The 12,219-nt window shown below is 47.6% G+C and overlaps 1 protein-coding gene across 2 annotated transcripts in view; it reads right to left on the minus strand.

Moving 5' to 3' along the window:
• ripor1 (RHO family interacting cell polarization regulator 1) overlaps positions 1 to 12,219 on the minus strand; it is a 102,785-nt gene that overhangs the window by 40,170 nt on the left and 50,396 nt on the right. For both annotated transcript variants that reach the window (XM_080476068.1, XM_080476067.1), the window contains exon 2: positions 7,365 to 7,488. In XM_080476068.1, coding sequence (XP_080332194.1) covers positions 7,365 to 7,462 — 98 coding nt within the window. In that variant the 5' untranslated portion in view covers positions 7,463 to 7,488. The remainder of the gene's footprint in view (positions 1 to 7,364; positions 7,489 to 12,219) is intronic.

Genomic DNA, 12,219 nt, shown 5'->3' on the forward strand with positions numbered 1-12,219 from the left:
TAATATTGATTTAGTTTTAGTCAAAATATAATTTAGCTTTAGTCAATAAAGTGCTGTAAAGATTTTAGTTCAGTAAAATGCAATTAATAACACTTTTTCAAAACTTCCAACTAGTGACAGATTTAAATCTCTGCTTTTGAAAATAAATTTACTGACTTTAGTTGGCTGCTTTCATAGTAATAAAGAACAGCTGCTTTAGCAGACAGTTTAAACAGTCATATCCTCCAGCTGTTCTCCTCCTCCTCCTGTTCTCCTCCTCCTGTTCACCTCCTCCTGTTCTCCTCCTCCTCCTGTTCATCTCCTCCTCCTGTTCTCCTCCTCCTCCTGTTCACCTCCTCCTGTTCTCCTCCTCCTCCTGTTCACCTCCTCCTCCTCCTGTTCACCTCCTCCTCCTGTTCTCCTCCTCCTCCTGTTCTCCTCCTCCTCCTGTTCCTCCTGTTCACCTCCTGCTCCTGTTCTCCTCCTCCTCCTGTTCTCCTCCTCCTCCTCCTGTTCATCTCCTCCTCCTGTTCTCCTCCTCCTCCTGTTCTCCTCCTCCTCCTGTTCCTCCTGTTCGCCTCCTCCTCCTGTTCACCTCCTCCTCCTCCTGTTCTCCTCCTCCTCCTCCTCCTCCTCCTGTTCTCCTCCTCCTCCTGTTCCTCCTGTTCACCTCCTCCTCCTGTTCTCCTCCTCCTCCTGTTCACCTCCTCCTCCTGTTCCTCCTGTTCACCTCCTCCTGTTCCTCCTGTTCTCCTCCTCCTCCTGTTGACCTCCTCCTCCTGTTCCCCCTGTTCACCTCATCCTGTTCCTCCTGTTCTCCTCCTCCTGTTGACCTCCTCCTCCTGTTCTCCTCCTCCTCCTGTTCTCCTCCTTCTCCTGTTCACCTCCTCCTCCTGTTCTCCTCCTCCTCCTCCTGTTCACCTCCTCCTGTTCATCTCCTCCTCCTGTTCTCCTCCTCCTCCTGTTGACCTCCTCCTCCTCCTGTTCCTCCTGTTCACCTCCTCCTCCTGTTCACCTCCTCCTCCTGTTCTCCTCCTTCTCCTCCTGTTCACCTCCTCCTGTTCATCTCCTCCTCCTGTTCTCCTCCTCCTCCTGTTCACCTCCTCCTCCTGTTCTCCTCCTCCTCCTCCTCCTGCTGTTCACCTCCTCCTGTTCATCTCCTCCTCCTCCTCCTGTTCACCTCCTCCTCCTGTTCACCTCCTCCTCCTCCTCCTGTTCACCTCCTCCTGTTCATCTCCTCCTGTTCATCTCCTCCTCCTGTTCTCCTCCTCCTGTTCTCCTCCTCCTCCTGTTCTCCTCCTCCTCCTGTTACTCCTGTTCACCTCCTCATCCTGTTCATCTCCTCCTCCTGTTCACCTCCTCCTCCTCCTCCTGTTCACCTCCTCCTGTTCATCTCCTCCTCCTGTTCACCTCCTCCTGTTCTCCTCCCCCTGTTCTCCTCCTCCTCCTGTTCTCCTCCTCCTCCTCCTGTTCTCCTCCTCCTCCTGTTCCTCCTGTTCACCTCCTCCTCCTGTTCACCTCCTCCTCCTCCTGTTCATCTCCTCCTCCTGTTCTCCTCCTCCTCCTGTTCTCCTCCTCCTCCTCCTCCTGTTCACCTCCTCCTTCTGTTCTCCTCCTCCTCCTGTTCACCTCCTCCTCCTGTTCCTCCTGTTCACCTCCTCCTGTTCCTCCTGTTCTCCTCCTCCTCCTGTTGACCTCCTCCTCCTGTTCCCCCTGTTCACCTCATCCTGTTCCTCCTGTTCTCCTCCTCCTCCTGTCGACCTCCTCCTCCTGTTCTCCTCCTCCTCCTGTTCTCCTCCTCCTCCTGTTCCTCCTGTTCACCTCCTCCTCCTGTTCACCTCCTCCTCCTGTTCTCTTCCTCCTCCTCCTGTTCACCTCCTCCTGTTCATCTCCTCCTCCTGTTCTCCTCCTCCTCCTGTTGACCTCCTCCTCCTGTTCTCCTCCTCCTCCTGTTCCTCCTGTTCACCTCCTCCTCCTGTTCACCTCCTCCTCCTGTTCCTCCTGTTCACCTCCTCCTGTTCCTCCTGTTCTCCTCCTCATCCTGTTGACCTCCTCCTCCTGTTCCCCCTGTTCACCTCATCCTGTTCCTCCTGTTCTCCTCCTCCTGTTCTCCTCCTCCTCCTGTTCTCCTCCTCCTCCTGTTCACCTCCTCCTCCTGTTCCTCCTGTTCACCTCCTCCTCCTGTTCTCCTCCTCCTCCTCCTGTTCACCTCCTCCTGTTCATCTCCTCCTCCTGTTCTCCTCCTCCTCCTGTTGACCTCTTCCTCCTGTTCCCCTCCTCCTCCTGTTCTCCTCCTCCTCCTGTTCCTCCTGTTCACCTCCTCCTCCTGTTCACCTCCTCCTCCTGTTCTCCTCCTCCTCCTCCTGTTCACCTCCTCCTGTTCATCTCCTCCTCCTGTTCTCCTCCTCCTCCTGTTCACCTCCTCCTCCTGTTCTCCTCCTCCTCCTGTTCCTCCTGTTCACCTCCTCCTGTTCATCTCCTCCTCCTCCTCCTGTTCACCTCCTCCTCCTGTTCACCTCCTCCTCCTCCTCCTGTTCACCTCCTCCTGTTCATCTCCTCCTCCTGTTCTCCTCCTCCTGTCTCCTCCTCCTCCTGTTCTCCTCCTCCTCCTGTTACTCCTGTTCACCTCCTCATCCTGTTCATCTCCTCCTCCTGTTCACCTCCTCCTCCTCCTCCTGTTCACCTCCTCCTGTTCATCTCCTCCTCCTGTTCACCTCCTCCTGTTCTCCTCCTCCTCCTCCTGTTCTCCTCTTCCTCCTGTTCTCCTCCTCCTCCTGTTCTCCTCCTCCTCCTCCTGTTCTCCTCCTCCTCCTGTTCCTCCTGTTCACCTCCTCCTCCTGTTCACCTCCTCCTCCTCCTGTTCATCTCCTCCTCCTGTTCTCCTCCTCCTCCTGTTCTCCTCCTCCTCCTGTTCCTCCTGTTCACCTCCTCCTTCTGTTCTCCTCCTCCTCCTGTTCACCTCCTCCTCCTGTTCCTCCTGTTCACCTCCTCCTGTTCCTCCTGTTCTCCTCCTCCTCCTGTTGACCTCCTCCTCCTGTTCCCCCTGTTCACCTCATCCTGTTCCTCCTGTTCTCCTCCTCCTCCTGTTGACCTCCTCCTCCTGTTCTCCTCCTCCTCCTGTTCACCTCCTCCTCCTGTTCACCTCCTCCTCCTGTTCCTCCTGTTCACCTCCTCCTCCTGTTCTCCTCCTCCTCCTCCTGTTCACCTCCTCCTGTTCTCCTCCTCCTCCTGTTGACCTCCTCCTCCTGTTCTCCTCCTCCTCCTGTTCTCCTCCTCCTCCTGTTCCTCCTGTTCACCTCCTCCTCCTGTTCACCTCCTCCTCCTGTTCTCCTCCTCCTCCTCCTGTTCACCTCCTCCTGTTCATCTCCTCCTCCTGTTCTCCTCCTCCTCCTGTTCACCTCCTCCTCCTGTTCTCCTCCTCCTCCTGTTCCTCATGTTCTCCTCCTCCTGTTCACCTCCTCCTGTTCATCTCCTCCTCCTGTTCACCTCCTCCTGTTCATCTCCTCCTCCTGTTCACCTCCTCCTCCTCCTCCTGTTCACCTCCTCCTGTTCATCTCCTCCTCCTGTTCTCCTCCTCCTCCTGTTCACCTCCTCCTCCTGTTCTCCTCCTCCTCCTGTTCTCCTCCTCCTCCTGTTCCTCCTGTTCACATCCTCCTCCTGTTCATCTCCTCCTCCTGTTCACCTCCTCCTCCTCCTCCGGTTCACCTCCTCCTCCTGTTCACCTCCTCCTGTTCTCCTCCTCCTCCTCCTCCTCCTGTTCTCCTCCTCCTCCTCCTGTTCTCCTCCTCCTCCTGTTCTCCTCCTCCTCCTCCTCCTGTTCTCCTCCTCCTCCTGTTCTGGTCGGTCCAGAAACCTTCAGTATTCTAAGTTTCTAGCTCCTCCTTGATTTTCCTCATTTGAATATTGGATCATAGGAGCTGCATTCAGAATCTGCTGTGTCTGTGTGAGCTGGACTGGCTCAGCCCACACATGCCCATCTTGGGAAGAGGAGGAAGCCAGACCAGAGCTGCCTAATTGTGGGAGGAGTCAAAGGGAGGGCCTACCTTGATTGGGATTGGCTAAACCCCCGATGACACTATATAGGGTTTGATTTCTGATTGGCTGGCTGGAGCAACACACTTTTTATAACCTGAAACAAGCCGGGGAGAGAGAGGACAGACTGTCTTCACTTCTGGGACGTCAGTCCAGGTGTGGGGACGAGTAGGACTGCTGGAGAACCTTTAGGAAGTGGATTCTGCATCTTATGAGCTATTTAAGAAATGTAACAAAAATGTTACCGGCCAACTGTAACATTTAAAAATGTCTGAAAATCTTCATAACTGAAATCAAATTCTCAAGCACATTTGCAAAGTAAGACAATGTGAGTCATGAACATAAATCAAAAGGTGTTTGTTAAAGGGACTTTATGCTCCACAGGATTCAGACGTGTCTACTGTGAGCCCTTCTGTTTCTTCTAGAACGTTGACATTTAGTCGGACAGTTTCCTTTCAGTTGGTGCGAGGCTCCCGGCTGCCGGGCGATCGCCTCACACAAGCTGCTAAATCAGCCACCGTCTGATGGGAGAGTCTCTGCACCTCAATCTGTCATCATGCTGTGTTGTTCCTCCACCCTGCTCCACCCAGGAGGCGTAGCGGCTCCAGCTCATCACTACTCTCACCTGTTGCCATTAACCCAGTCACTGCTGAAGCTGCAGGCAGCCTTCCACTAGTCACCAGGTCACCAGGTCACCAGGCCACCAGGTTACCTGCCTCTCGCTAGCCTTGTTTACCATAGTCCTCATATTAAGTGTTAAACTATTGTGATTCACGTTACGTGTGAAGCCGTTCTTTACCATCACTTAACCAGGCAGTCCTTTGGCTCCTGGTTTTCCCAGCCTGGTTGCTGGTTGTTTCACCCCTCCTGTCCTCTGTTGTAGTTTTTTGATTCTGGAAGCTGCTGCAGAATCTGAGTTTGATCCTGCTTCTTTTCCGGCTGTCCAGTCTTCCCAGTGGTGTTACCCCCGCCGGGATCCACCCAGCCTGCCACAGTGTTTTTGTGTGATTCGTTTTTTGAAATAAAAGGAGGTTGTGGAGTTTCCCAGCCTCCGACCCAGAGACAGTTTCCGCCTGTGCGTTTCTGCATTGTGGGTTCACTCAGCCTCACAACATGACCCAATCCACCCTTCCACACGACAAGGAATGTTCTCATTGGATGACGTTCTATTGAGTGCCCGCTGAAAACAATATAAATGACGTCTGATTGGTTTTCATCCGAATGTTTATCCTCGTCTTCTTTTTATTCGTTGATGAAAGTGTCAATTATATCCGTCTTGGTTTTCGTTCTTTGTTTTTCTGCAGTTCACGTCTCATTTTAGTGTCACCTCAACTTTATCTATAAAACAACCACAACTCAGACAAAGTGCAGCAATAGACGTAAAATAAAAAAACTGTGTGAACAATCAAACAATAACAATTCCAATAAAAACAATAAAATGGCAAGAATAAAAACAGCAGCCAAGTCTCAAGCTGGGCCTCATGCTCATTCCATAAATTTAGGGCAGTAACAGAAAAAGTTCCGTCCGCTCTGAGCTTTCGTTTGAACCTCGGTACCTCCTGGAGCAGTGATCAGCTGAGCCGAGGCAGTGATCAGGAGTGTCGGGCTGAAGCAGCTCAGGGAGGTCAGGTGTGGCGAGACCATTCAGAGATTTAAAAACGAGTCAGGTCATCACATCATCAACAAAAACTAAGACGAAAATTTGTCGTTCACAGAATTAAACCTGCTGCTGTCGAGCTGTACTCTTACTACTGCCACAGTTTCACTGTTTCCGTGGCTCCCTGCAAATCTCACTAAATGACTTATACAAACAATCCTTCTGTCCAAGGTTTGTTGTAGGAATAATTTCTTTCAGAAGTGCCGCTGCTCTCAGTTTGTGCAGTTCAGGTTAACTATAAATAGAAAGGTTGGATGCAGAGAAGTAATTCATTCAAAGGAGATATATTAATAAAACTTTACTTATCTTGCAGTTGAATCTGATATATTGAAAGACATAGCAGGAGACGAGTCGACTAAAAGTGCATGACCCTCGTGGTGTTATACTGAGTCATGCTGCAGACAAAAGAGGAAACTAAACAGTAAAGGAAACGGGTGTAAATTGTCAGCTGTTCTTTATTCTACTTGTTTAATTTCATAAATTCGACATAAACTATAGTTTCTTGCCCCGTTTACACCACAGTGCTGTCAATCGATTAAAAAAGATTAATTAATTGCACAATTTTCTGTAAATTATTACAATTAATTGCATTGTTTTTCTACTGAAAACCACGGAATTAATATTGACTCAACACACGCAAACTATATTTAAATTCAGACAATTTTTTTTAATCAGCCATCATATAACTTTTTAAAGTGAAACTTTCTGCCTTAATATTATTCCACTGGGTGTTGTGCTGCTCTGTCGTCACAGTGCTGCTCCAGTAAGGGAGTGAAAAAACAAAAACAAAACAGAATTAAACTAAATTGCGTTAATTAGGTAAAAAATATATTTAACAAATGAAACGTTTCAAATTAATTACTAGTCCCCCGGCTAGCTCAGTTGGTAGTGGGTAGTGAGTTCGTGTCCCACGCCGGGCGCCACCTTCCCGTGGGCTCACCACCTGCAGGAAGGTTCTTAAATGGTGCGATGTGATCTGGGTGACAGTGCTCAGACTGTCACCCCCGCGACCCGGAAACGGATAAGCGGAAGAGAATGAATGAATACTTGAATTAACACGTTATTTTTGACAGCACTAGTAAACGCATCGTTTTTGCATTTGAAGCAGAAAATGATGTAATTGTCATGCCGGTCCACTAGTGGGTGCTGATGATTGCTTTTAAATAAAACCACACACACACACACACACACACACACACACACACACACACACACACACACACACACACACACACACACACACACACACACACACACACACACACACACACACACACACACACACATACATAATAATAACATAATAATAATAATAACTAAACAGACACCCAAAATGCAACAAAGGTTTTCTGTTTTCTCTTGAAAACGTTGTCGTATAAACTTGGGGTCGGTCTCTTTTAGCTGTGATATTGGTCTTCCTCCTCTGAAATAGACAATGTGAAGAAGAGTAGAGAAATATTTGGGGAAAATAAATTAGTGCATCTGTCTTATTATTAATGAGTAATTATGTTAGAGGCATGTTTGTGGCATTGTGATCATAAATTTAAGATTTCTAGTCTTCGTAACATCGGGACGGTAATCATTCGATTTTTTCATCTAACAATAAAATGATTAATTGCCCTTGAAAAGTAAGATGTGAAATGTTGGCGAGCCCTGAAGTGTTGGTGGACCACAGACTTGTGAGGCGAGTATTTACCTGTAAGCCTTGTCGTACGAGTTGACTCCAGTGAAGCTCTGGCTCCTAGTGATGGATCTGGAGGTGAGGCGCCTGACCGGGCGAACCGACAGAGACATGGTGGACAGAGTTCGGGACGGACTCCCTGTGCAGGGCAGAGGAAGAAAGCAACGATCACAGAATGCCTGAATGAGCCCAAAGGCTTTTGCTTCGACCAGCCTGTGGATCTGGGAATATGATGAGAGAAGCTGGAATCGACCCAAAGCCAAAAACACCACATGATGACTCGTACTAATTATTTACAGAGCTCTTTCAGATCCACTATGACCTTCAGTCAAACATGGCTGACATGGCTCACAGTCAGCTGTGAATGTAGCAGTGGTGGGCGTCAGGGCCTGAAGGCTTCTCTGCAGGAATAAGAAAAAGATCAGAATCAGACTGATGTTGATTATATTTGGTCCATGAATACTTCCTAAATAATTCCAAACTGTCTGTCTGCTTCCTCTCAGAGCTTCTCTCCTGACTGCTGCTTCCAGACTGAACTTCCATATTAAAGCTTTGAACCAATCACAGTCCAGCCATCACCTGTTGCCGGGTAAAGAAATCTGCCTGAGGCCTTCAGGTTCAGTTCTGCAGGCGTCTGCAGTGTAAAATAAGAGTCAGTCGCTGCAGCTTCAACCAATCAGATTTAGATATTGAGACTCAGGACCTTCTAGAAGGCCGAGGGTGACGTCAGTGTATCCCTGCCCTCTGATTGGATGGTCAGAGAGTTCACTCTCCAGCTAGCTGACTGCATCTAAAGCAGCTGCAGGAACAAAATATAGTTGTGTTGATTTAATAGAGGTTTGATCAACCCACAATGGCTGAAGGAGAATTAAAGAGATTTGGTTGCAGATTTATTGTCAAAAAACAATTTCCAAGAGGTCATTGAACGCACCGCAGCGCTACAAGCACATGGAGGTCCGGTGCTATTTGCTTGCTCTCACTAGTCACTCCAACTTCCATGGCAGGATTCAGGATTATGTTATTTGTCATTATATTATTTTCAAGACCATGAAAAGCTGACGTTTGCCGCCCTCCTTGACCCCTGGAAGTTTTGGGAATTGCAGCCGCTTTTTTATGCAGGCCTTGGTCTGAAATGCACGGCCCGCCACTGGAATGTAGATAATATATCGGGGCTGAGCCGCCCCGGTCCAGCAGTGTTTCCCATCTCTTCTCTCTGCTGCAGCACCTTTCTATTGGGCTTTCTTCCAGGTATTAGATTCAGATGTATAACACTAATATCAAACTGTGTCTCCCGCAAAGGCTTAAATCTGACAGATGCTAAATAACGCACTTACTGAGAGAAGTTCATAAAATCATGTAAGAAGTTTGCACGATTTAGGACAGCATCTTTTTTAACACCAGCGATGCTACATGCTAAACATGATCAAAGTGTGACTCATTAAGTCCCTCGGTCAACAGTACACAGTACACAGTATGAATTAGGCTTGATGACATTTAATAATTACTCATATTGCAACTCGGTATCGGCAATAGCTAAAGATGAGTACTCATTTAAAAAAGTGGTATTGGTGTTTCCCTATTCGTTAATCATTTCATCATATGGGACTACATTATCGCACAAGGATTGTTCACCATTATCATGCTTATTTCATTGTAATATTCATTAGATTTAACCATTAGAGACTGTGGCAGAGAGGTGAGGCAGTACACCTGATTCCCATCAGGGGCTTCATCACTTCTCCACCCATAAAGGAGGAGCCGCCCAGAAACACAGAGGGACAGGCGGAGGAGAGGCCGACAGGAGAGCCTGAGAGAGGCTGTGTGTGTTTTGAGCTTTGGTTTAATTTAATAAATGATGGCAAACTGGAAATCTGTGGGTGAACCCAAGGGTGGCGAACACAACTGCCACAGAGACACATGCTGGCACCTTGCCAAACACTTCAAGAAGACGTCATGGTGCTTAAATGTGTTCACCTGTACGGCTCTGCAAACAGCACGCTACGTCAAACCTGCCCAGGGCATCGCGGATGTTTACATCTGTACGGTCAATCACAACACGATCCATCTGATGATCACAGCTGAATGACACAAGGATTTATCCATAAGTATGGCCATTTCTGAGGATGTACATTTCCTTCCACTGTCTGTGGAGACAGGAAACTCAAAAAAAGAAGGAAGAGCAGGACGTGGTGGTAAAAGGAATCACAGGAACATATAATAGAGGAAACCCCTGAAAGATATTTATGGTACAGTGAAATACAGTCTCTTACTGCTTTGTTTGTCAATTTATAGGTTTTTGTGACACGTTTTGTGACTGTATGAAGGATCTTGCAGAAAAAGGAGCATTTATTGAATATTCTGGATCTTTCTTCGATATGAATGGATTTCCAAAAACTTAGAGACATATTCTAAAATAACACAATGGGGGGGAGGACTTCCGGGTCACAAGTGGAGTAGACGTGCTTCCCTCAGCTCCCGATACGGTTTGTGTCTAATTTTATTTTGATGCCTATTTTCCGCGTTTCGCTGAGTTTGTTGGATTATTTTAACTTGAATTCTTCTATGTAGTCTGCCATTTGAGCTTCATTGCCTCTAATAAGAGGCAATAGGATTGCATCCTTCCATGTTGGTTTCACTGATACTCAAGATCAATGGATGTCGATGTGTAAACAAGGAAGTGACTACAAACTGGACCCTGCCTCAGAGAACAGAGTCCATTGTGATTGGCGCAGAGTGTAGCACAGGAAGTGGTCACAGGAGGCGGTTCACAGAGACGGAAGGAGGACTGCCTCTCGGATTCAAAAGTCTGTGTTTGTGAAAAGTCTATCTCTTTCCCATCCTTAAGTTGGGGGGAGCACGGCCGCGACCTGTGCACCTGACCATGTGGTGAGAATGTCTTTGTTTAATAAATAATTGTGTTAATTTGTAACTATCTCAGATCTGTTGTTCTTGAGCCAGCCACAGTTTTGGAACATGCAGAATCTAAAGAATATAGAAAAAATTATATCTAACAAGTTGATCCAGCAAACTATCCTTAAAACAGCTTTTTCAGACAGAAGTCGCGAAATGGCAGAGAAACAAGCTAAAAAGAAGACCGACTCACCCCCTCCAGTCTCCATCGACGACAGCGTGGCGGCACTCGCAAAGCTACTGGAAGAGCATCGAAAAGCCCTCTCTACCAAATTCAAGACTGCCATAACATCGCGAGAGGCAAAACTGGACTACGCGCAGACCACTGTTACGGACCACGGACACCACCTGACCACACTTGAAGTAGATGCAGACCAGCTCAGTGACAAAATGGAGATCGACCAGAAATCGACCGTATGCACCGAGCTCTCACAGCTAAACCTGACCTGAAAGTCAGACCGAGAGCCGTCATTGCCTGCGTCCACAGCTAGAAAACCAAAGTGGCCCTAGTCCAGGAGGCCCGGAGGAGAAGAGGCAAGCTGAACAACGAGGGGAGGCCGGTGGCTATCTTCGAGGACTACTGCCTCGAGGTGGTGGAACAGCGCTCGGCATGTCCAGAGGTTATGGCTGGTTTGTACCAGAAAGGATTCAAACCATCACTGCTGTACCCTGCCAAGCTGAGGATTACAACCATGGACGGAAATAAAAGATTTTTAACATCGGTGGAGGACGCCACGACATTCCTGAGGACCTAGCGTGACACTGCATCGCCCCACGGGGAAAAGCGGTAACTGTAAGCAATCGGGACTAATTCCCAATTATGTCTTTTCCGAAAAATTTAACAACCACAGTTCATATAAAGAGTTATATTTTCTCTGAAGTTCCGAGCTTTCGTGGCATATCGTGGTTTTTAAATGGGACTGAGGCCAGATCGAGCGGAAGTATTTGTGTAGAAAAGCTGGGGAGTAGGAAGAGCATGCAGTTGCTTATTGGAGTTGCTATCTGGGATGTATGGGGAGGGGGAGTCTGTGTTCTGTTCTTGAAAATATTTTGGGGGATGGGGATTGGGAAAGGTACAACATTTGGGCACACAAGCGGGATGCCCTCTACTTTCAGCGAGGATGCGGTGGACAGCCCTGCAGAGCCCAATTCTATGGTTACCCAGCATTACATTTACAACATATGAGAGGACATCTTAATATTGTGAGCTGGAACGTCAAGGGTTTAAATCACCCAGTTAAAAGGAACAAGGTCTTTACCCATCTTAAACATCTCAATACAGATATTGCTTTCTTGCAGAAGACCCACATGCATTGTTCAGATCAATCTAGAATCTAGATTGATGGCAAGCTGGGCGGGGCAGCACTTCCAGTCAACATTCCAGGCCAAGCCAAGGGGGGGGGGGGGGGGGTCTCCATTCCGGCAACCAATCATATCAATTTGCAACCAAGCAAAGTTAAAAAAAAAAAATATTTGACCTCCTGACCAATTATCAAACACAAAATCTGCTACTAAAAAGTAAAAGCACATACTATGAGCACAGTGAAAAGACAGGGACATTATTAGCTAACCAGTTAGAAGGGAAAAACAACTTATTACAAGTATACAAACCAACAATGGAGAGACCACTACCGATTACAACAAAATATATTCTACATTTAAAGGTTTTTCATTCCCATCTGTACACCTCGGAACTCAACGAAGATGATACAGCAAATAAGAGGAGACAGTCGACGAGTCATGCAGAGCAGCACAAATGTTACATGAGACAGTACACGAGTGTCTTGCACCACTAATTGCTGTTGCTGGAGTCCATCTTTTCAAAAGCCATTCATTTTTGCTTCTTTGTATTTCAGACGACGTTACGTGATGCACAGCCAGTTGTGTTGGTTAACAGCTTCTGTTCTTGTATTGCTGGCTGTGGGAATCTGCCACCACTTAGTTGCATTGTTTTACCAGA

Source organism: Lipophrys pholis (genome assembly GCF_963383615.2).
Source record: "Lipophrys pholis genome assembly, chromosome: 11".
Lineage (NCBI taxonomy): Eukaryota > Metazoa > Chordata > Actinopteri > Blenniiformes > Blenniidae > Lipophrys > Lipophrys pholis.